This window comes from Rhinopithecus roxellana, chromosome 1 (assembly GCF_007565055.1).
Source record: "Rhinopithecus roxellana isolate Shanxi Qingling chromosome 1, ASM756505v1, whole genome shotgun sequence".
In the NCBI taxonomy this organism is placed as follows: domain Eukaryota; kingdom Metazoa; phylum Chordata; class Mammalia; order Primates; family Cercopithecidae; genus Rhinopithecus; species Rhinopithecus roxellana.
In genome coordinates this window covers 134,686,570-134,711,597 of record NC_044549.1, presented here as the reverse complement: position 1 = coordinate 134,711,597, position 25,028 = coordinate 134,686,570, and the positions used below count along the sequence as shown (strand labels likewise).

The window sequence follows — 25,028 nt, the reverse complement described above, 5'->3', positions numbered from 1 at the left end:
GTAACTGGTTGTGCTCTCTGTGTACTTCCGGCAGCCTCTAGACGGTTTCTTCTGCTTCCCGTACCACCCGGCTCAAATAGCGGACACGGAACCGAGGACCATCAGCCCATCAGCCTCCGGGCCCTGCAGTCTCTAGCCATGGACCGGGACCTTCTGCGGCAGTCGCTAAATTGCCATGGGTCTTCTTTGCTCTCTCTACTCCGGAGCGAACAGCAGGATAATCCACACTTCCGGAGCCTCCTGGGGTCGGCCGCCGAGCCAACTCGGGGCCCGCCGCCCCCGCAACCGTTGCAGGGCAGGTAATGCGACGTTGGTGCCACTGCGTCATGGGAGAGGGGACGCAGCTCTGGAAGCCACTACCGCAGCCCCGAGTCTGCGTCTAGAGGAAGTGGAGCTGCGGCCGTGAGCACAGGAGGATCGCGGGCTGGTGCCTTGGGCTGGGTGGAGGGAGGGCGCTCCTGAGGTGTGCAGTGCGGTTTGCGGGCTGAACTTTTTCTATGGCGCTGCTTGCTAGAGGCGCAGATTCCTTAGCTAAAATCCCTTAAGCTTTCGTATCTGGGTTGGAGGCGTCATTTTTTAAGTTTCCCCGCTCTCCACCTCCAGGTTGGTTAATGAGGGAATGCCTAGTTAAAACTTTTTCTCTGAGGTTGTGTGATCTGGAGCTTGGGATGGAGAGGAATGGCCGATGAAAGCCCTAAGCAGAAGGTTAGAGTTTGTAAAAAGGCTTTGCAGATAAACCAATTTTCATATTTTTTTTCTTTTTAAGAAAAGAGAAGAGAGTTGACAACATCGAGATACAGAAATTCATCTCCAAAAAAGCGGATCTGCTTTTTGCACTTTCCTGGAAATCAGATGCACCTGCAACTTCTGAAATTAATGAAGATAGTGAAGGTGAGTTTAGCCTTAAAACCTTTAAGATTGCCATTCGGTTTAACAGTACTTCAGGTGAAACGGAACTCAAAACTATCGTTAGTGATTTTGTTAAAATTTTTTTTTTTTAGATCATTATGCAGTCATGCCACCTTTAGAGCAATTCATGGAGATACCTAGTATGGATCGAAGAGAGCTGTTTTTCCGAGATATTGAGCGTGGTGATATAGTGATTGGAAGAATTAGTTCTATTCGGGAATTCGGTTTTTTCATGGTGTTGATCTGTTTAGGAAGTGGTATCATGAGAGATATAGCCCACTTAGAAATCACAGTAAGTTATTTTTGTTATTTGGATTGCTTCTGTTTTTGTTAATTCACCTCAATGCAAGAATTATATGTTTGCATGCAGTTGTGCTCGAGTATACCCGCCAAGATACTTTTGGAAATTAAATGTTAATTGGAGAAAAATCGTTAACAAAAATTAGTGAAAGTTACTTACCCAGTTTGTCCCTCCATTTCTGGTTTTGGGGATTTTTTTAAATTTAAACTCTGGTTGGCAGGCACAGTGTCCTTTTTTAAGTGCTCATAGAGGTATCAGTGGACATGGTGAGGTTGATTGGTATTCAGACTTATTTCTGTAGTTGAACATATGTATTCTTAATTAGTTAATATTTGGCATTGTATATTTTCATGTGGATAATTTAGAAATTTCTGTTATTTATATATTTACAATAATACTTTGTCCAAGATGGATAGTCCTGAATTTGAACTAATGTGTCACGATAAAAGATTGGGTATTTGCCATCTATCCAGGTGGATAAAAAGGAAGAAAAGCAGAAGGTATTACAGACTGGATAACAGACAAAAACTTTGGAGAATTCACATTTCATTTTCACTAGAATCCTTATACCTTTTAGACAAATTTTGGTTTGCTTTTGATGCGTGTAGTATACTGTCATAAGCCATCATATTTGGTTCCTAAACTGATGGAAAGTTTCATGAGATTTTAGTTTTTTAACTGAACCAGCAAACATATTTTACTGTGTTTAGACACGAAAATTACTTTTAACTAAATCCTTATTTAAATTTTTATGTTAGGTTGTTCAGCTACTAGCTGTTTCATACCAAATAGCGAAGACAAAAGAAGACACTGTTCCTACCAAAGCTTGAAATGTCTAGTGTTTTAAAATACTTCTCATTACAGGCTCTTTGTCCCTTAAGAGATGTGCCATCTCACAGTAACCATGGGGATCCTTTATCGTATTACCAAACTGGTGACATCATTCGAGGTGATTAGTTTCATCATACTAATAAAAAAGTAATGATTGTTGAATTTTTGTTTTTATTAATTTAAAAAAATACAGTCTAAGTGGGTAGTGTTTGGGAAAGTTTATATTTTTTATGTTAGTTTATGTTTTCTTACTAATCAGCTTAGTTCTCTTTTTTTTTTTCTTAAGCTGGAATCAAGGATATTGACAGATACCATGAAAAGCTGGCAGTATCTCTGTATAGCTCTTCTCTTCCACCACACCTATCTGGTATTAAATTAGGTGTAATTAGCTCTGAAGAGCTTCCTTTATACTACAGGTAATTTATATTATTTCAACAACAGTTCATTACGAAAGTCTCTTGCATTGAGGAATACCAAATTTTATCAAACTTTTGACAACAAAGGGGAATTTTAATGTCTCTTATTGCAAAATGTGTTCATGTTATTTTTATAACAGTTAAACTACTTCAGACTTGGGAAAAGGTAACCATATCATAATATTGCCACACCATCTTATGCAAAAAATGGTATTAGTGTTTAAAACTCAAGTGATACTATTTCTTTATTCTTTACTATTTGTCTGAAATAGAATGTCAGATTAGTCATTTTACAATTTTTGTGTTTGTATTTTCTTTTTTTAAGGAGAAGTGTTGAACTGAATAGCAATTCTTTGGAGTCCTATGAAAATATCATGCAGAGTTCCTTAGGATTTGTTAATCCAGGAGTAGTTGAATTCCTTCTAGAAAAACTAGGAATAGATGAATCTAATCCACCATCTTTAATGAGAGGCCTACAAAGGTATAGTAAATCAATATTATTCTCTTAGATGGTGAGGGGAGTGGTGGTAAGCTCAGAAGCTGCATAGCTGAAAGACATATTTGACCGTCCTAAGCCACCTAGTAGCAGGCATATGCCAAAGGTTGAATGAACCAGGTGATCCCATCTTCTGGACTGTACTGTCTTATCAGTGATTAAGATGTGTACCATGTAAACAAGTAGAGAAGGATGCAGAAACTTTTTATAAGAATTTTGTGTGTATGCTAAAGAAAAATACTGTTTTTTTTGTTTTGTGAGACAGAGTCTCGCTCTGTCACCCAAGCTGGAGTGCAGTGGCACAATCTTGGCTCACTGCAAGCTCTGCCTCCCGGGTTCACGCCATTCTCCTCCCTCAGCCTCCCGAGTATCTGGGACTATAGGTGCCCGCCACCATGCCTGGCTAATTTTTTTTTTTAATTTTTAGTAGAGACAGGCTTTCACCGTCTTAGCCAGGATGGTCTCAATCTCCTGACCTCATGATCTGCCCGCCTCAGCCTCCCAAAGTGCTGGGATTACAGGCGTGAGCCACTGCACCCAGCCAAGAAAAATACTGTTTAACAATAATAATCATTTCGAAAGTTCAAAGATTTTGGTATGTAAATAGAATGCAAATTTCTTGCTTGGGATTCATACTTTCAGTGTTGAGTGCCTGTCAAGCAGAATTAAGTATAGTTACTTAAAAAATATTTGTGGTTTAACTTTTTAATTTTTATTTTCTTTAATAGCAAAAATTTCTCTGAAGATGATTTTGCTTCTGCATTGAGAAAAAAACAATCTGCGTCTTGGGCTTTAAAATGGTATGAAGACTGTCTTTCAACAATTGCATTATATCTAGTCTAAAAGCTTAGGGCAAGGCAAGCATGCTTGTGTCATCAGTAAGACAAATTTGAGATGAATTAAAGTGATGCCTTTTTGACATGAGCTTTTCTTTTATAGATGTAAGTAGTCTTACATTTTACACTTAACAGGTTTTACACTTAACAGATAAGTTTTATTTAGCATTTCTGTTTTCTCAAAAGGAATTAGTATATTGATATCTGGGTTTCACCAATATTTGTTGTGAAAATGTCCAAAGGCAGAAGAATGCTCCTTAGTTATATTGTGAGTATTCTGAAAACTAAATATTTGCCAAGTTTGATGACATTTGCTTTTAAAACTTCCTCACACTAACATTTTATTTAGATAGTGTTTGAAGTGTTTGTGATGCTTTACAAATGTCTGTCTTAGTGTGAAGATTGGAGTTGATTATTTTAAAGTTGGACGCCATGTGGATGCTATGAATGAATACAATAAAGCTTTGGAAATAGACAAACAAAACGTGGAAGCTTTGGTAGCTCGTGGAGCACTGTAAGTGAATCATACTTGGATTTTAAGGAATGTTTACCAGGTAAATGCAAACAAGATTTATGAAGAGCTTGTCAGATACAGCCCTCTAATTTTGTTTCATGTCTCTAGATATGCGACAAAAGGAAGTTTGAACAAAGCAATAGAAGATTTTGAGCTTGCGTTAGAAAACTGTCCAACTCACAGAAATGCAAGAAAATACCTCTGCCAGACACTTGTAGAGAGAGGAGGACAGTAAGTATCAGATTTTGTTTAATAGTAGAGGTCTAATGTTCAACCAACTACTAAAAAATTTTGAACTTAACATAAGGAAATAGTTTCTTAAGCACTTAATAGAACACTCTTGGTTTCAATAAATAAATGGAAAAGTACAAGAGATTAGGCAAATACTCTTTCCCTGGATAATATACTCAGATTTTTTGGTTTAAGGGCTATACTATTTGTATAGTCATTCCTGTTTGTGATCACAAATTCCAAGTTAATTAAATTTTGCAATAGTCGTTTATAATTCATAGGAACTTCTATGTAATGATTGGAGCAACTTTTTACATTCTTACTAGGTAGACAACTAGTACCTATTTGTATGTGGTTATCTTATAGCCTTGTATTGGTGTCTTTTAGCTGAGTGAATAGCAATACGTTGCAGTTACCTAAGCCAGAGATATTGCTCATCTTTGACTTGTCCTTTGTTTCCCATATCCAGTCTACTGACACAAAAGTAATCCCATTGTATTTGTTTTACAGTAATTTCTTTTTCCTTCTAAGAACCAAAAGCACTTTGCAACGTCCTTTGACTTCTCTGTGTCCAAACTTTCTCATTCTGGTGTTTCACAACACACACTTGTGAGCTTCATTTAATGATTATGCTATTTACAGGCTCATTGTGATATATGTGTATGTTGGTATTTCCAAAGATTTCCAAAATTTTCTATAGATAATTTTTCATAAACTGCTAAGGAAAAAGAGCCTGCTGGTATAATTACGTGCTACAGTTCAAGATTATACTAAATTAGTGGACACCCATTTATCATGGGTTTTCATGTATTACTGCCAAAATGTGCCAATATTGGACATTAGTTACTAGTAATGGATTTCTGTTTATGTGGTCTTTGAAATAAATTACAGTAAAAAGCATATTATTTTGGTATTTTATTTTGGAAAATAATTTACTAAATGTGGCTTTTCCCTAGTAAGCTCTCTCATATAAGCCTCTGACCTGTATGCATATTTGGATAGTTTTGTTGTTTTTACAAAAAAGCTAAATCTTTCTTTTAAATTTAGGTTAGAAGAAGAAGAAAAGTTTTTAAATGCTGAAAGTTACTATAAGAAAGCTTTGACTTTGGATGAGACTTTTAAAGATGCAGAGGATGCTTTGCAGAAACTTCATAAATATATGCAGGTGATTCCTTATTTCCTCTTAGAAATTTAGTGAAATTTGAAATAATGCCCAAACTTAATTTTCTTCTAAGGGAAACTTCTAGATTACTTAAGTAAGGCATTATGAAAAGTTTCTTTTTAGGTACAGTTCTGCCTAATTGGGTTTGACATTGCTTCGTAGTGCCCCTGTTTTTGTCCATAATCGAAAGTAAAAATAGCTATGAGAAAACTATTACCTAAATTTGATATGTTGTTTTGAGAAATGTCTTTGTAGTGAGCTTACCTGGTGGTTTTTAAATTACCATTGTTGCTACTATAATTGAGTTAATTATAAAAACCTTTATGAGACATATTTTAAATTGTCTTTTCCTGTAATACTGATGATGATGTTTTCTCATGCATTTTCTTCTGAATTGGACCATTGCTGCTGTGTCTGTGACATCTGGTGCTGCTCATCCCCATCCACAAACTGGAAAATGATTTCCTATGTAATCATGCATCCAACTGGGCTGTGCTATTTTTTTAAATGGTTTGTATTTGAACATGGTGATTCCTCCTTCAATTCACCTTAATGGAATGTCTTTATTTGAATTTTATTTGTAAAATGTGTCCTGTTTACATTTTTCAATTTTTAAAAATAATTTTTATGTACATTTTTTTTTTAACCTTTCTTGCACTCTGGGTCATGGGTACCACTGCAATGGCTTCCCCTTTTTTTATGGGATACCAACTGCAATATGGTCCTCAATGCTGTCCTGGCCATTTCAATGACTAATGCCAAACATCTGTATGACTAATTTTATGTTAAAAAAATACTGTTTAATGCTGGCTCTATGGTGATTTGGTTTTACTAAATTGGGTTTCTGACTGGGGGTGGTCTTTTGAATACTGGGTTTTATATATGCTGCTATTTTTAACGTGTGGTTTTTTCGATATCTGGGTTCTAAAAGAAATCTTTGGAATTAAGAGAAAAACAAGCTGAAAAGGAAGAAAAGCAGAAAACAAAGAAAATAGAAACAAGTGCAGAAAAGTTGCGTAAGCTCTTAAAAGAAGAGAAGAGGTAAACTATAATATTCAGTATTTTTAAACTTAAGGCAACTACTGAATTGAACCCAAAGTGCCATACTGGAGGTAAAGTAAATAAAAATATAGAAGTATTTCAAGTGATAATCAATGACTGTTAAGAATCTTTAGCAAATATGTGTTCCATGTATTTTCCTATTAAAGAGATGAAGTGGAATTTAAGGCTAGAATTCTACAAAAGAAATGTATCTTAGAATTAAAATATAGAATAAGTTACTTTAATTATATTTTAGGAAGAAATGTTTTAGAACTAGAGCAGTGGTTCTGAACTAGGGGATTTATTCCCCCGGGGACATTTGACAAGATCTGGAGACATTTTTGATTGCCATAACTGATAGGGTGCTACTGCATCTAGTGTATAATGGTCAGGGATGCTATTAAACTTTCTGTAATGCACAAGTCAGCTCCCACCCCTACCCCCAACAAAGAATTATTTGGCTGAAAATACCAGTAATCAGGTGAAGAAACCATGAACTAGAGGTAGCCAAATAAAAAACTTGAGTTCTCCTTTATGTGTTCAGTAGTCTTAAGTTTTTAAGGTAGTATTGAAAAAAGTCTGTCTTTCAGAAATGATGGATTTGCTTACAATGATACCTGTCTGCAAGCATTTTTCCCCCAAAAGTGCTTAATAGTAAAATCAGATCTTGTAATAGCCGGGATTATTGTATAATTTATCTGAACCACAGCTTTTATAAAATCTTGAAAGGAAACAAATCGGGCCCACATCTTTATGAATAATTTAGAAACATTTTTGTACATATATGACAGGTTAACTGTTTTTTTTTAGGCTAAAGAAGAAAAGAAGAAAATCAACTTCTTCCTCTTCAAGTGTTTCTTCTGCTGATGAATCAGTGTCTTCATCATCATCCTCTTCCTCTTCTGGTCACAAAAGGCATAAGAAACATAAGAGGAACCGTTCAGAGTCTTCTCGCAGTTCCAGAAGGCATTCATCTAGCGCATCCTCAAGTCAGATAGATCAGAATAGGAAAGATGAGTGCTACCCAGTTCCAGCTAATACTTCAGCATCTTTTCTTAACCATAAACAAGAAGTGGAGAAACTACTGGGGAAGCAGGATAGGTTACAGTATGAAAAGACACAGATAAAAGAGAAAGATAGATGCCCTCTCTCTTCATCTTCACTTGAAATACCGGATGATTTTGGAGGTAGGTCTGAAGATCCAAGAGATTTTTATAATAGCTGTAGAACCCAAGCAGGTAGTAGCAAAACAGAAAAGCCATATAAATCAGAAAGACATTTTTCCAGTAGAAGAAATTCCTCAGAATCCTTCTGTAGGAATTCAGAGGACAAGATTTATGGTTATAGGAGATTTGAAAAGGATATAGAGGGAAGAAAAGAGCACTACAGAAGGTGGGAACCAGGTTCTGTGAGGCATTCTACCTCGCCAGCAAGCTCAGACTACTCGTGGAAGTCAGTTGAGAAATACAAAAAATATACTCACTCTGGACCACGTGATTTCAGTAGACATGAGCAAAGATACCGATTAAATACAAATCAAGGAGAATATGAAAGAGAGGACAATTATGGGGAGGATATCAAAACAGAGGTTCCAGAAGAAGATGCACTAAGTAGCAAAGAACACTCAGAAAGCAGTGTTAAAAAAAATTTACCTCAGAATTTACTGAATATATTTAATCAGATAGCTGAATTTGAAAAAGAAAAAGGAAATAAGTCAAAAAATTAATACACCAAGGATATCAGCACCATTACACAGAATGCCATTAAGTTTTTGGGTGTTTTAGTCATAACAGTTCAGTGCAGAAATCTCTGCTCCTAAAATTATTTGTAGAGATTACAGGAAACAAATGCTTTTAAGCTTTTCTCAAATTTTGTTTCAGTTGTAGGTCCCTTGTCACAGCTTGGTTTTTAGACTTTTTATGTATATGTTTATGTACAGTATATTACTCTGACAATTTGAATTTCTTCACTTAAAGATAATTCTCTGAAAGTACTGTTTCTTCATTCGATTACGGTATATGAGAATTCCTGGGTCCATCTTATCCTGCTGTTTGAGAGAAAAATTTGTGCATTGAACACTTGGATCATTTTTATAAAAATTGATTTTTCTGTTAAATTAAAAATCGTCAGCTTTTGAAAGATTATATGTTCGAATGTTTCTTGAACACTTCTATATTTATCAGTTTAAATATTACATTTTTTGCTCAATTTTTTTTTAATTTTTAAATGGTAGATTATATGTCTTAATTTTCCTCTAAAGCCTGATTTGATTAAAAGTGGTTTGTGAACAGTCATTGGCTTCCACCCAGCATAAGTGCCTTAGGAATAAGATCATAAAAGTTGAATAGGAGCCCATTTTGCTTATTTCTCCATTATTATTTTTTACCTCATTGCTAGCATAGCCATAAAATGCTTTTTAACTTTAAATATTTGCAAGGCCCTTAAGGCCTGTATTCCACACAAGGGTAAATCAGAAAAGAAAAAGAATCCTTTTAGCAAAAACATAGCAGTAGCAGAGAAGCACATTGTAAATCTGGCTTTTTTCTAGGGAAAGAAAATTGGGAAACTGTCCTCGTATTGCAGATGTTCAGTCCAGAGGGCATTAGGCATGTTTTTAAATCTGACCTGCATTTCTCCTTACTGCCTCCTGTGCCTTGATGCTTCTCTGATGACCCCTTTCTCAGAGTCTGAATAAATAAATAGACAAACTAGAGCCTGGTTTTACTCAGAATAAATTCCAGCAGCTACAGCTGACGAACAAAGAGACTTGGATTATAAAGATCCTCCCGAAATTGTGAAAATAGGGTAGTATATTCTTTGGGAGATAGAGATAGGAATCATAAGTACTGGGTTTATGATGTTATTGGAGTCTTCGCAGTTTTAAGATTCTCAAAGCTGTAAATTATAATGGGCTTTAGATACTGTCACAGTGACACTAGATAAGTGGATGGGTAGCTGGGTATCTGCAGAGGTCTAAGTGAGGGAGAATAATAGAGGAAGAAGAGACTTATTCCTTGTTCTGTCTTGCAGTTCTTGCCAACAGTAAAATGTCTAGGCCTTAAGTACTGAGTGTGTATTATTTGTGTCTACCAAACTCCAGTGATGAGAGCCTAGTGAAAAATCTGACATTTGTTTTGCAAATGGAACAGTGAAAAGAAACCCTGCTCAAGAGCAATAGATAATGGTGGTAAAAAAATTTTTTTTTCCTTAATTCATATAAATTTAAGGGTTACAAGTACATTTTTGTTACATGGATATATCGTATAGTGGTGAAGTCTGGGCTTCTAGTGTAACCATCACCCAAATGATGTACATTGTAAACACATTTCATAATTTCTCATCCCTCACCCCCTGCCAACCTACCAACATTGGTGTAGGCACATTCATGATTCAGACCTCAAAAGTGCAAGCAAGAGGGGCTGAGTACAATGACTCATGCCTGTAATCCCAGCACTTGAGGCTGAAGGAGGAGGATTGCTGGAGGCTAGAAGTTTGAGACTGGCCTGGGCAATACAGCATGACTCCATCTCTACAAAAAATTTACAAATAAGTTGGGTGTGGTGGTGCATGCCTATAGTCCCAGCTATGCGGGAGGATCGCTTGAGCCCAGGAGTTCGAGGCTGCAGTGAGCTCTGATTGTGCCACTGCACTCCAGCTTGGGTGACAGCCAGACTGGTGTCTTAAACACAACAAAAACAAAATGGGACTTAAGTAACCTACGAAGTTCTTGCACAGCAAAAGAAATAACACAAGTGAACAGACAACCTGCAGAATGGGACAAAATATACAAACTATGCATCAGGCAGGGGACTCATCCAGAATTTACAAGGAATTCAACAACCAAAACAACCCTATCCAGAAGTGAGCAGAAAACATGAATAGATATTTTTCAAAAGAAGACGTAAAAATGGCCAAGAAGCGTATAAAATAATGCTCAACATCACTAATTAGAGAAATGCAAGTTAAAACCAAATGAGATATCTCTGATCAGTCTGAATGGCTGTTACACCCCATTCAGTGTAAGAGAATAGTACCTTAGCCTGTACGCTGCCTGAATTTATTAGGTAGGTGCAAAAGTAATTGCAGTTTTTGCCATGTTAAGCAGAGTATACAAACCAATTCCTAAGCAAGCTCATCACAGCAAAAATTACTGGGGATTTACGTTGTCAAGAATCCCTAGCGACATCGTCAGTAATTTTTCTCAAGATCATATCTTGCCGTATCTTGGTCTCCATAAGCAGATGAAGCGTGACTTTTGGATATGAGGATAAGTGTCCAGATTTGGAGATAGGTTGATCCCCTGTCTTACCATTTATCATTAGTACACTGAAGTTAGAACTGTTATTTAAGGATTAAATGTAGATTTGTATGCTGGCCTAAGAACCAAACCATTCCACAAATACTGTGCTAAGCTCCAGGTGGCAACTCGGTAAGTAGAGGTTGTTAGTGCAATTTCTGTTTGTCAAGCCCTGTGCATTTTTTTTTTATATTATCCAATTCAATAAACTTGTAGGTAACTTTCTGTGTTTATAGTACAAATGAGGAAAACAGGGAAGTAACTATCCAAGGTTACAGAGGCAGTAAGATACAACCTCTGCCTTCATAGAACAGTGTTTAATATTATTTCAAGTTTTAAGTAATTCCTGAACTAGCATAGGGCTGAGAATAAGAACTTTGATGAGCAAAGTGACTTTAATCCGTTTTTAGGTCTTAAGATCTCATACATTAGAGCAGTAGTTTAGCCAGAAATTTTATTACCTAGCGTTTTTTTCTGCCCACTTTATTCTTTGGACTTTGCTATGCCTTTTCTTATATCTAAAACAAAACAAACAATAATCAGGAGAACTATTCACTACCACTACTGCTTTTCAGAAAGAAATACAAACAAGAGTTCTAAAATAATGACAGTTGTAATGAGTATTTTTTCCCAAGGTTTGAAGGAGACAATATTTACATTCATGAATTCTAATACATTTATTTAAAATCCAGTTTTCTAATATTCCACACCATTCCAAGAATACAAAGTGTTGGTCACATGTTATAATAAAGTATTAACTGGAAAAACTACTATATTTGGCAGTCTACCTCAAACTAAATGAAATTTCTATTGTAAATCATGTCCTATCTAGTTTTCATTAAATTGTTTATTAAATCAAGAAAATTTCAAAATTATATTCTTTATACTTGGTTGGCAAATCTTTAATACGTTTGATTTCTTTCAAGGTCAGAAGTGATTTTTATAAATTTAAGCTGCATATTAAAATTGATATACAGTGTTTCTCTTATCAGTTGGTTTTTTTTGGGGGGGGTGTGGGGGGTTGATGCTATTTTTTGGTTAAAAATTACAGCAAAAGAAGAAACTGCCTTTAACAATTTTCCTCCCCAAAAGTCTGAGAAAAAGTTACTTTGAATAAAGAAAACCTAATTTTGGTGTCTTGTAGGGTAAATGAGATTTTCACATTGTAATAAGCTCATAATAGTACAGTAAATTTTTAGACATTTCTTCTTGAAAGATTGTTACATTAGAAATGAGTGTAGTTTCGTGAAATAATGAAGCAAACTTTTTTTAACACTACGAACATCAAAATTACAGTGAAATACAGCATTTTTTCTATGCTGGTATAATATGTGCCTTATCTGCTGTTAATGTTTTTCTTCAGTATGGAGAAAATGAGAACGTTCCTTTTTTTAAAAATAAAAAACAGGTTTTACATTTACCACTAAGTTTTTACACTTTCCACTAGATAAAATGTGTTGAGTCGTTTTGTATTTTAAAGTATACTTTTGTTTTTGTGTTTACAACTTTTTCAGAAGAGATTAAAATATTTATTTGCTGGTCTTTTTGCTCTTACCATTACTAGAGCTACTTCTAGCACTAGTTGGCCTAGAAGGGCTGCCTATTAGTGAAGAGGAGGCCGGGAAGTTAAGCTCCAGTACTTTAATTGAAGACTGAGAAGTAGATGTACTTGTACTCCTAGATGACCTAGAAGAAAAACCAGAATTATAAATTTAATGCAAAGTTTGTATTTCAGTATAGACCCTCTCATTATTGGCAAAATAATGATTCCATAAGTAAAGAGATCAAAAAAGTGCATATTAGTAGTGTTAATAAGTTTTTAAATGACCATCAATAGATAACAAAAAGTTTAAAGAGGAAAAGAAAGATGAACATTGATGAGTTCCAAACCAGTAGAAAAGTAGTTCAGTAAGTATGTTCCTACATGGTAAAAATGCTTTGAACTATAATCAGTTTTTTAGAGTTGGAATCATTAAGCATTGAAAGTTTCCAAGACAGAGGAAAGAGGGCCAAGAGGATTTGGTGCTGGCAAAAGTTATAAAATGATACCTTTTGTAATTTATGCTGAAGAGAAGAGTGAGAGGCATATTGATGAATAAAGAGGTCGGGTCATTTGAAAAACAACTAGCTATATAATTGTGAAATAAGTTTTAAATATGTATTTTATGAAAGTACAGGGATGTTCAATTATATAGAAACAGTTTTTTTACTTAAATGAAACACTGTTTTTTAGGGGCCTCTTCATGAAATTTTTACCTGGACTAAGGAATAGTAATTTAATAAGTAGCTGCTGAATGCAGGAGATTGTGAATTCTAAAATCAGGATCATTATTAATAAGTTTTTGTCAGCAAAGCACAAGAATGTTGCTTTAAGCATCTGGTGATAGAACTGTGGATAACAACTGCAGAAGAAAAAAAAAGTTTCCTTTTTAGCAAAATAAAGCTTCATAAAGTCAAATCCTGATTATGTAAAATACCACAATGTGGTTTTAATCACAAAAATCATGTTTTATATGTCTACATCTAAGCTGCCCTTATATGTTTTTTAAAAATTTCCCCCAACTTGGGGTTCACCCCCAAATGCTAGATGTAGCCCCCAAATTTATTTCTGTTTTATCCTACTGAAATAACTGATAGTCACAGAGCACTTGGGCTATACTGGAAATAGTGACACCAGCAGAAGTGAGAAGAAAATTCTTGATCTGTTGGCTCTTTCTGCATCTAATCTATCTGATGCTGACTAGTGAGATGTCTGAGGGTTAAAAGAGCACTGGCCTTGAGTCTGTGGGCCTGTCCAACAGCTGCGGTAATGTAGAAGTGGCTGGGATCACTTAGTGTACAGCTGTGAGAGTTTAGCAGATTTTTTTTAACCTTCCACTTACCTTGCTGATAGTAGTGAAGTATGTGAAGGAGATCTAGAACTCTGACGACTGCCTTTAATACTAGCCGTAGGTAGTTCTAACCCACTCTGGAGGAATATTCAATAGCAATCATTAGTACTACTTACCGGTTTTTAGAAGAGAAATGTTTTTAATTAGCTTTCACTTCATGATGAATGTCATAAAAGTTTTTATTTTCATGAAGTGTTTAAGATATTTAATAGAAGGTGCTGTATTACCTGTTGAAAGTATGTTTGAAGGATAATACGGATCTCAGCATTTTCTTCTATGATATCAACTAACATTTCATCAATAACCTTGTGAAACTGTTTCACCTCACGAAGTCTGATGTCTTGTTCTTCCAGTGTTTCATCTTTTGTGTCTTTCAAAAGACGGATTTCCTTTGTGAGTTTTGCACACTGTTGGTAAATAATAGTCAATTATTCTATAAACCTGTTTTCCAGAATTTAACATTTTTAATAGATGAAGGAGGATTTGGGACTTCAAAAATGTAAATATGAAAGGTCAGTTTCTAAAAGATGTCAATACCTGCTTGGTCACTCTTTCTAATTTTGGCTTCTGCTCCTCCGTTTCTTTACTTAGTTGAAATGAATAGGCCTGCTTCTCTGATAACTTTTCTTTGACATTATTTGCTAAATGTTCTATAACATTTAATGTATTTTCCATGCTCTGTAGAAAAAGTATTAACATACGTATTTTTTAGAATCAGAAATTGACTTTTATATAACTTGTCATTTATCAAGTATTCGTTTAATTTTAATTCATTTATTTTTGTACATAATATACATTATTTCTGTTGGTGAGTAATAAGTACAGTGATGTATCTCTTAATGACGTCTTGGTCAATGATGGACTGCATATATGATGGTGGTCCCATAAGATTATAATGGAGCTGAAAAATTCCTGTTACCTAGCGACATTGTAATGTTGTGGCACAATACATTACTCATGAGTTTGTGGTGATGCCTGGTGTAAACAAACCTGCATTGCCAGTCATATAAAAGTCTAGCACATACAATTATGTTCAGTGCATAATACTTGATAGTGATAATAAAACATATTACTGATTTATGTATTTACTATACAATATACTTTTATTATTTTACAGTGTACTCCTATTTATTTAAAAAATTAACTATAAAACAGCCTCAGGCAGGTCCGTCAGGAGGTATTCCAGAAGAGGGCATTGTTATCATAGATGACAGCTCCATTCATGTTACTGACCCTGAAGACCTTCAAGTGGGACAAGATATGGAGGTGGAAGACAGTGGTATTGATGATCCTGACCACGGGTAGGCTTAGGTTTATGTGTGTGTATGTGTCTTAGTTTTTAACAAAACAAGTTAAAAAGTAAAAAAAAATTAATAGAAAAATGCTTAGAGAATAAGGATATAAAGAAAATTTTTGTGCAGTTGAACAATGTGTGCTTAAGCTAAGTGTTATCACAAAAGAGTCAAAAAATTTTACAAAATTAAAAATGTTTAAAGTTAAAAAGCTCTAGTAAGCTAAGGTCAGTTTATTATTGGAGAACTAAAATTATTTTATGAATTTACTGTAGCCTAAGTGTACATGGTTTATCATGTCTACAGTAGTGTACAGCAATTAAGTCTTCACATTGTCTCACCACTCACTCACTGACTCACCCAGAGCAGCTTCCAGTCCTGCAAGCTCCATTTATGGTAAGTGCCCTGTACAGGTGTACTGTTTTTTTAATCCATTATACCATATTTTTATTGTACCTTTTCTCTGTTTAGATTTGTTTAGATACGCAAGTACCATTGTGTTACAGTTGCCTATAGTACTCAGTACAGTAACACACTTTACAAGCTTACAGCCTAGCAACAATAGGCTATACCATCTATGTTTGTGTAAGTACACTCTTAACGAAGTTCACACAGTGACAATATCACCCAAGGATGCATTCATCAGAACGCATTCCCATTGCAGTGCAAGACTGTATAATGGTTTTGTGGATTAAATTTTGTATGTAATTCAACCGGAAAGTATTTTTATGGTATTTTGGAAAAAATAAAACAACAATGACAATTGAAATCATGGAATTTGCAAAGATTCACAGTATCTCTTCTTCAGCTTTATTAGTAAAGTCAATGTTTAGCGCCTGCTTACGAGGCACATTCTTTTATCTTTCAGTGATTTGCTCTAGTAACTACTTTCTACTATATTATTATTTTTTCTTTCAAACTTTTTTGTTTTAAGGAGCAATCTTAATGTGATCTTTAAGAAATTAAAGTTCATTAAAGGGTTAATGGGTAGATCATAATAACCATGATCTACCAACTAATAACAAGTAATTGTCAGGGCATAGCACTGGGATTTTAACTAACTTACCTAAGACTTTGAGCACTTGTTTTTGTCTCCTTTATATAGAGACTGTTATCTCTTACTATCTGCTTCCCTAAAAGAGATTCTAAATAACTGTCTTCTTGGTGGAAGAGCAAGAGAATAGAAGTAGCAGTAATGATAGTTGACTTTTATTGAAGGCATATTACTAAAATGTCTGTAGAATTTACCTGGATGTCTTCTTGAAGTTCCCTGATTTGTCTTTGTTTGTATCTGTATTTTTCATCAACAGCTCTTTTTTGTTCTTCTAGTTGAATTTTTAGCTCATACTCATCACCTGAAATGTAGAACATTTTTAGTTTAAAATTTCAACATGCTATGTAGAAATCAATTTTAAAGTGTTATGTAAATTGCACCAATATTTTTGTTAAGAAAGGTTAAATCTTTTATATCCACTTGTAGAAAAACACTATGGGCATGTAGTAGCCATTTCTTGTTTTGTCAACATAGAGGAGCAATATGCTGCCATTTTTTTCAGTTTTTGAATTAATTACCCTAGAGAGGTGATATGCCATACAGAACCTGAACTAATAATGGAAGTAACACCCTAGAAAACCGCATTGCAAAAAAACGGCATGGGGGGAAGAAAGAAAAGGGATTAGTTTTTCTGACCCAATCAAACATAGTATACTTTTGTTCTTCATGTCTCACAGTGTTCCTTTTAACTATGCACTTGTCACTGTATATATGTATAAAAAATTTTAACTCCTACATACTAGATGGAGTAACTTTTTTAAAAGATTGCTTGTAATTGTTGTTACAGCTGTTCAGCACTTGCAGGGTATTTTCTAGAGCGTAGATTTCTTTTTCAGCTTTGTTGATCTTAGCATCCAAACAGTCACCTTCCCTTTGAAGTTCTTCTTTTTCTTGAGCAGCCTATGAAGTACAGAATAGAACTGGTTGAATAAAAGCATTTACTAGGGGAAGAAATGCCTAATGGCTGTCTTTGGGGCAGAAAATAGTTAACTTGTGACAATAACATTTTATCTTGTGGCCTACATATGGCACCAAGCATTTATTTCTTGCACTTGATTTACAGTGGAAGCCCAAATTATCAGGCCTTCAAAATATGGCACATAGGATACAGAATTCAAAACCATCATGGAAATGTAGTAACTAACCAAAGCTTACATAAAATTTTCCAGCAAAAATTGCCAAAGAGTTAATCAAATATAAATATTACTGGGAAGAGAGGGAGGGAGGTGTGATACTAGATATTAAACCAGAAGAATGTTTCTGGCCTGAAGGAGGTTCAGGAACACTTTATTTCAAAATTTAGGAGTAAGAGATATTTTGCCACAATTTTAAAAATAATTTTTTAAAAAAAGATCGTTGTAATAAATGTGGCTGAAAAAGATGAAGTCTATGAATTGCTAAAGACCAAAATTATTTCCTCTAAGAGTGGACATACTCGGTGACTTTCTACCAGGGTAGGGTAATGCTATCACTGGGCTAGGTTCTGTAGAGCTGTACCTAAACAGTTCCAAAGAACGTCCTAAAGGCTGACATAGATAGTATGCATATATATACATATATGTGTGTATATATATGCCAGAAAATTTCTAGTCAGAATCACTAATAATTTCATTTTAATTTATTCAGTTCTGAGATGTATGTATTTAAACTTGAATGTAGTCAATTAAAAATATAAAGTTTTCTCCAATTATTTTTATTTGTAAAAAATTATGGAGTACAAATATATTTTGTTACATGGATATATTGTGTAGTGGTGACTGGTGTACTACCCATCATTGGAATACTGTACATCATACACATTAAGTAATTTCTCATTATCCATGTCCCTCTGATACCCCCACCATGCTTCTGAGTCTTCCATGTCTATCACTCCACACTCTACCTCCATGTGTGTGCATTATTTAGCTCCCACATATAAGTGAGAACATATGGTATTTGTTTTTCTGTGTCTGAGTTGTTTCTCTTAAGATAATGGCCTCTAGTTACATCGTGTTGCTGCAAAAGACAGGATTTCATTCGTTTTTCTGTTTGGATAGTATTTCATTGTGCATATATACCACATTTTCTTGATCCAATCATCCATCAATGGACACTTCCATTGAAGCCACATCTTTGCTATTGTAAACAGTGCTGCAATAAACATAGAGGTGGAAGTATCTTTTTGATTTAATGATTTCTGTTATTTTGTGTAGATACCAGCTAGTGGGACTGCTGGATCAAAGGGTAGTTCTATTTTTAGTTACCTGAGAAATCCTCATTCTGTTTTCCATAGAGGTTGTGTTAATTTACATTCCCACCAACAGTGTATAACCATTTCTTTTTCTCCATATCCACACCAACATCTGTTATTTTCTGCCTTTTTAATGGCCATTCTGATTGTTGGCTTTAATTTACATTTCTCTAATGATTAGTGACGATGAGCATTTTTTCATATGCTTGTTGGCCATTTGTTTATCTTTTGAAAAATGTCTGTTCATGTCCTTAGCCCACTTTTTTTTCTTCCAACTTTTAGGTTCAAGGGCTGCCTGTGCAGGATTGTTACATGGGTAAATTGTGTGTCTTGGAGGTTTGGTGTACAGATGTTTTTGTCACACAGGTAATAAGCATACTTTTCCCAGTGTATGTTCTTGTCAGTTTTGTCCAAGATCAGTTAGCTGTATGGGTCTATTTCTGGGTTCTCTATTCTGTTCCATTGATCATTGTGTCTCATTTTATACCAGTAGTACCGCTGATGTTTTGGTTACTATTGCCTTATGGTATAATTTGAAGTCAGATGATGTAATCCCTCCAGCTTTGTTCTTTTTGCTTAGGATTGCTTTGGTTATTTGGGGTTTTGTGTTGCATGTGAATTTTAGGATTGTTCTAATTCTGTGAAAAATGAAATTGGTATTTTGATACGGGTTACATTTAATCTGTAGATTCCTTTGGGCACCATGGTCATTTTTCCAATATTAATTCTTGCAATCCATGAGCATGTAATGTTTTTACCTTTGTTTGTGTCATCTGTAATTTCTTTCATCAGTGTTTTGCAGTTTTCCTTGTAGAGATCTTTTACCTCCTTGGTTAAATACATTTCTAGGTACTGTTTTTGTATTTATTATAAATGGAATTGCCTTCTTCATTTGGTTTTCAGTTATATCATTATTAGTGTATAGAAATGCTACTGATTTTTATACCTTGATTGCGTATTCTGAAACTTGGCTGAATTCATTTATCCAATCTAAGATATTTTTTGGTGGAGTTCTTAGGGCTTTCTAGATGTAAGATCATATTGTGTGAACATAGATAATTTAACTTCCTCTTTTCCTATTTGAAAGACTTTTATTTATTTCTCTTGCCTGATTGCTGTGGTTAGGACTTCCAGTACTATGTTGAATAGGAGTGGTGAAAGTGGGCATTCTTGTCTTGTTCTAATTCTTAGGGGTAATGCCTTCAGCAATTCCCCCATTCGGTATGATGTTGCCTCGGGTTTGTCATAGATGGCTTTTATTATTTTGAGGTATGTTCCTTCTATGCCTGCTTTATGGAGGGTTTTGTCATGAAGGAATGCTGAATTTTATCACATTGCTTTTTCTGCATCTATTGAGATGATTATATGATTTTTGTCTTTAATTCTGTTTATGTGATGTATCATATTTATTGAGTTGCATATACTGAACCATTCTTTCATCCCTGGTATAAAACCCTCTTCATCATGGTGTATTCTCTTTCTGATGTGCTGTTGGACTCAATTTGCTAGTATTTTGCTGAAGATTTTTGTGTCTGTGGTCTATGATCATCAGATCATCAGGAATATTGATCTATCATTTTCTTTTTTGTGTTGTGTCCTTGTCTGGTTTTGACATCAGTGTGATACTGGCCTTATAGAATGAGTTAAGGAGAATTCCCTCCTCAATATTTTGGAACAGTTTCAGGAGGATTTGTATTAGTTCTTCTTTGTATGCTTGGTAGAATTTGGCTGTTACTATATCTTATCCTGGGCTTTTTTGTTGTTGTTTGGAGATTTTTATGATTATTATGGATTAATTCTTGCTATTTATATTATTGGTTTATTCAGGATTTTTGTTTCTTCCTGGTTCAACCTTGCAAAGTTGTGTTATATGTTTCCAGAAATTAATCTGTTTCCAGGAATCCATTTCCTCTAGGTTTTCTAATTTATAAGTTAGTATAGTTCCTGCTGATCTTTCATATTTCTGTAGTTCAGTTGTAATGTCTCCTTTTTGATTTCTTATTTTGTTTGTTTGGATCTCTGTTCTTGATTAGCTAGCAGTTTATCAATTTAGTTTGTCATTTGAGGAATAAACTTTTAATTTCCTTGATCATTTGTAAATTTATTTTTTGTCTCTATTTCATTTAGTTTTGCTCTGATCTGTTATTGCTTTTGTTCTGCTTTTTTTGTTTTTTTTTGTTTTTTGTTTTTTGTTTTCTTCATGTTTTGCCAATTCCTTGAGGTGCAGTGTTAGGTTGTTAATTGATCTTTCTACATTTTTGATACAGGCATTCCTTTTGCTCTATCCCACAGGTTTTGGTATGTTGTGTATCCATTTTCATTCATTTCAAAAAATTTTTAAATTTCCATCCTGATTTATTTGTTAACCCAGTGATCATTTAGGAGCATATTGTTTAATTTCCATATATCTGTAAAGTGCCCAAAGTTTTGCTGAGCATTAATTCCCAGTTTTTTGCTCCACTGTGGTCTGAGAAGATTTTTTTTTTTTTTTTTTTTTTTGAGACTTGTTTTCTGGCCTAATATATGGTTTGTCTTGGAGATGTTCCATGTGCTTATGAAAAGAAGGTACATTATGCAATCGTTGGGTAGCATGTTCTGTAGATGTCTGTTAACGTCCATTTGGTCTAAAGTCCGATTTAAGTCCAGTGTTTCTTTGTTGATTTTCTGTCTTGATAATCTGCCTAGTGCTGTCAGTGGGGTGTTGACCCACCATTATTGTCTTGCTGTCTGTTTCTTTATTTCAGTCTGGTAATACTTGTTTTATGAATCTAGGTGCTGCAGTGTTGTGTGCATATATATTTAGAATTGTTATATCATCTTGCAGAAGTAATCCATTTATCATTATATAATACCTTCTTTGTCTTCTTTTACTGTTTTGATTTACTGTTTTATCTGATATATGTAAAGCTACTCCTACTTGCTTTGGTTTCCATGGAATGTCTTTTTCCACCCCTTTACTTTCAGTATATATGTCTTTACAGATAAGGTGAGTTTCATATAAGCAGCATATTGTTGGATCACATTTTTTTATACATTCCACCATGTATATGTTTTAATTGGGTCATTTGATCCATTTACATTCAAACATATTGATATGTTTGTTTTTTCCTGTCATATTTTCATCTAGTTGGTTTATAAATTATTTCTTTCTTTTTTTTCTGTGTGTGGTTGTCTGTGTTTTGGTAGAATTCTGTTATGTTGCCAGTGATTCCTTTCTCTCCCTCTTTTGTGTGTTTGCTTTATAAGACCTTTGAGTCCTATACTTTTGTGTGTTTTCATGATGGTGAATACTGACCTTTTGTTTCCATTTTAAAACTCCTTTGAGCATTTCTTAGAGGACTGGTCTAGTGGTGAAGAATTCCCTTAGTGTTTGCTTGGCTGGGTATTTCTTCTTCCTTTATGAAGCTTATTCTTGCTGGATATAAAATTGGGGGCTGACAGATGTGTTTTTGTTTTGTTTTGTTTTTGTTTTCCTTTTAGTGCTTTGAAAATTCTGTCCCATTCTTTTCTGTCCTGTAAGATTTCTGCTGAGAAGTCTGCTGTTACTCTGATGGGGTTTCCTTTATAGGTGACTAGATGCTTTTCTCTTGCAAATTTTAACTTTCCTCTTGCAGTTTCACTTTGACTTTAGACATTCTGATTACAATACACCACAATGAGGTATTATTTTGAAATGTATTTTCCTGGGGATTGCTGGGCCTCTTGTATCTGGATGTCTAACTCTCTCACTAGACTTGAGATGTTTTCATCAATTATTTCCTTAAATGGGCTTTCTAAGCTTTCTTCTCTCTCTTACCCCTCAGGCATAACTGATAATTTGTAAGTTCAGTCACTTTACTAGTTCGAAACATCTTGAAGGCCTTGTTCATTCTTTTTTATTCTTTTTTTTTTTTTTAATTTGTCTGACTGGATTATTTTAAAAGACCTGTCTTCAAGGTCTGAGATTCTCTCTGTTGCTTGTCTTATCTATTATTGACTCCTTCTTTTCCTTGTGTAGTCTATTATTGAAGTGTCCAGTGTGTACTATAGTTCTTTCAGTTTTTCAGTTCTAGTTTGTTTTCTTGTTTTGTTTTTTTAGGTATCTCCTTGGTAAATTTTTTGCTCATACCCTGAATTGATTTCTGCTTTCCTTGTGTTGGTTTTCAGATTTCTTTTGCATCTAATTGAGTTTCTATTAATATTTTGAATTTTTCATCTGGCATTTCAAGGATTTCTTTTTGAGTGGGATCTATTGCTGAATAGTTGTCATATGGTGGTTCACATTTCCTTGCTTTTTCATGGTTCCTGTGTCCTTCCATTGATAGATGCATATCTCATGTAACAGTTGCTTCTGCTCATTTTTTTGAAATTGCTTTCCTAGGGGATGATTTTCTGAAGATGTACATACGTAGTTGATGCTTTGATATGGGGTGCCTGTGGTAGTGTGGTCTTTGTATGATTTCTTAGCGGTCCACAGGGTCAGTGGTATCTGTGATTTCCTCAGTGAGTTAAGGTATGGTTATTAGTTGACCTTTGTTGAAGTTTTGCTGCAGTCTAGGATGCCAGGTAAGCCTGTCTTTGGGTCCCATTGGTGGCAGTGGTGGGCTGAGTATATCTATTCTTAGGCCCGAGAGTAGCTTGTGCTGTCACTGGTGTTAGTGGGTCCTGGAAGGCTGATTCTTGGGCCTCTGGGTAGCTTGCTCAGATGTTGGTACTGGGAATGATGGGCCAGACATGTAGGCAGGTTTTCAGGCCCCTGGGCAGCTGGTGTGATGCAGGTAATGGCAGTAGTGGTAGTAAAGCAACTCACTGGAACCCAGAAGGTCCACACTGGTGTTGCTGGTAGCTGCAGTGGGTTGGACATGCTGGTCCTCTGGCCTCTTGGTAGTGCACGTGAGTGGGTGTCAGCTGTGGTGGTATTGGTAGGTTAAGTTGCCCCAACTTCACACTATAGCAGGACTGATCATGTGCCAACAGTGATGCACTGGGCTGGTAACTATCTGGACCCCTGGATGGCATACTTGAGGACTTGGGGGATGGGTTTGGGCCAGCAGACTAGTCCTCAGGCCCCTTGGTAGTACCTTTAGGTGCTGGCTGTGACAGTCAGAGATGGGGTGGTTCCCGAGACATTGGCAGAATACTCAGGTATGGGCTGTGGTGGCTGTGCTGTAGGCCTGCCACCAGGGAGGGTGCAACCTTTCTCAAAGGTGCAACAGCATGAGTAAGAAGCTGTAGGAAGTCCCACAGCAGCCATCGTGGAATGGCAGGAATTGTCACCAGAGTACATGGGCGTGCCTGGTCTCTTTTCTCCCTCCTTGGATCGGAGACAGCTAGAGCAAGTCAGCCTGCACTTGGCCCAAATATGGGGCACAGTGTAGCATTAAATGCTCCAAATGGTGCTGGCTGTGGCCTTGCAACCAGAGAGTGCAGGGTCCCTCTTAGGTGAGGTGTGCAGGTGGGTAAGAAGTTGTGAGGAGTGCAGTCTTCTCACACCTCCGTCTCACAACAGCCAGTAGCAAGGTCGTGAGAATTGTCTTAGGGGTGCACTGGAGTGCCTGGTCACCCCCTCCCACCTTGGACAGGTGGTAGCTGCAATAGTGTGTCAAGGCACAGCCCAGCATTAAATTCTCAAAATGGCACCAGCTGTGGGCCCAGGGCTGGAGAGGTTGTGGTTCCTCAGGTGATTTACATGGGTAGGAAGCTGTGGGGAGTGCCGTCTGCTTATATGTCAGTTTCACAGCAGCCTGCAGCAGGGCAGGGGGAATTGTAAAGGTAAATTTTATTAGTAATATTTCCATTCTTAACATTTTCACCGGCATTTGTTTTATTGTGCTTCAGATCATTAGTTACACATACTTTGTGATAAGTATTACATAATTTTAAAAAGTTTAGCAAAAAAAATTATAGAAATTATATCTAATTTCTGTGAGTCTCAAATTGGTAACCCCATTTCATTTGAAATATAATAGTATAGTGGGAGACCGAGCTGGAATGAGCCAAACAGATTTTAGTTGTGGACTACTGGATCAGTTTCTTCATTTTTCAAATGAAGGAGTTGAATGTGTTCATTTTATGCCAAATCCTGATAGAATTCCATGTATAGCCTGAAGTTCTAAAATTCTGATTCCATTCACTTCTAAATCAGAGATGATATATCTTTCAAAAGTTTCTGTCCAACATTTTCAAGTAACTTAATTGGACAGTTTCATTAAATTGTGGTCAGAACTAGACTGTTTCCTTGCAAAGACTAAGAGGAACTTGGAAATGAGGTTTGAAAAATACTAGTCCTTCATTGGTTACTAATTATATTTTTCAGTTTGGCCCTTAAGGGTCAGATATTAGAAGATACTAGAGTTGATGAAAAAGCCATGTACACCCCCATAGAACAAAGACCAAAGACAGGAGCTTACTACACGACCAAAGACAGGAGCTATGGGTTGAGCTGTGTCCCTTATAAGAAGTTATGTTGATGTCCCAACCTGTGGTACCCCAGAAGGTGACCTTATTTGGAAATAGGGTCTTTGCAGATATAGTCAAGTTAAAATGAG

The 25,028-nt window shown here is 35.6% G+C and overlaps 2 protein-coding genes across 3 annotated transcripts in view; one reads left to right on the top strand and one right to left on the bottom strand.

The window, feature by feature from the left end:
• The first annotated feature begins 2 nt into the window (after window positions 1-2).
• Window positions 3-15,989, top strand: TTC14 (tetratricopeptide repeat domain 14). 2 transcript variants are annotated; one of them, XM_010352523.2, is made up of 13 exons: window positions 9-299; window positions 767-891; window positions 1,002-1,201; window positions 2,075-2,159; window positions 2,328-2,457; window positions 2,783-2,938; window positions 3,682-3,753; window positions 4,184-4,303; window positions 4,412-4,534; window positions 5,582-5,699; window positions 6,628-6,737; window positions 7,548-7,924; window positions 15,043-15,989. In XM_010352523.2, exons 1-13 carry the CDS (start codon window positions 139-141, stop codon window positions 15,228-15,230), a joined length of 1,965 nt encoding a protein of 654 aa, XP_010350825.1. In that variant the 5' UTR covers window positions 9-138; the 3' UTR covers window positions 15,231-15,989. The 2 variants fall into 2 exon arrangements, with proteins under 2 accessions (XP_010350824.1, XP_010350825.1); XM_010352522.2 differs by lacking the exon at window positions 15,043-15,989 and having other exon boundaries at window positions 3-299; window positions 7,548-8,883.
• CCDC39 (coiled-coil domain containing 39) overlaps window positions 11,559-25,028 on the bottom strand; it is a 69,658-nt gene continuing 56,188 nt past the window's right edge. Inside the window, exons 15-20 of the mRNA XM_010352521.2 lie at window positions 17,012-17,171; window positions 16,466-16,572; window positions 14,463-14,603; window positions 14,153-14,332; window positions 13,917-14,002; window positions 11,559-12,720 (exon numbers count right to left, since the gene is read on the bottom strand). Coding sequence (XP_010350823.2) covers window positions 12,564-12,720; window positions 13,917-14,002; window positions 14,153-14,332; window positions 14,463-14,603; window positions 16,466-16,572; window positions 17,012-17,171 — 831 coding nt within the window. The 3' untranslated portion in view covers window positions 11,559-12,563. The remainder of the gene's footprint in view (window positions 12,721-13,916; window positions 14,003-14,152; window positions 14,333-14,462; window positions 14,604-16,465; window positions 16,573-17,011; window positions 17,172-25,028) is intronic.

What these genes read in the sequence shown, in the direction of transcription:
- TTC14 (XM_010352522.2), top strand. Translation starts at nt 139, where the DNA reads ATGGACCGGGACCTTCTGCGGCAGTCGCTAAATTGCCATGGGTCTTCT. An exon ending in TAGCCCACTTAGAAATCACA is followed by an intron (nt 1,202 to 2,074) that starts GTAAGTTATTTT and finishes TTCTCATTACAG; the next exon opens with GCTCTTTGTCCCTTAAGAGA. An exon ending in TTGGTAGCTCGTGGAGCACT is followed by an intron (nt 4,304 to 4,411) that starts GTAAGTGAATCA and finishes TCATGTCTCTAG; the next exon opens with ATATGCGACAAAAGGAAGTT.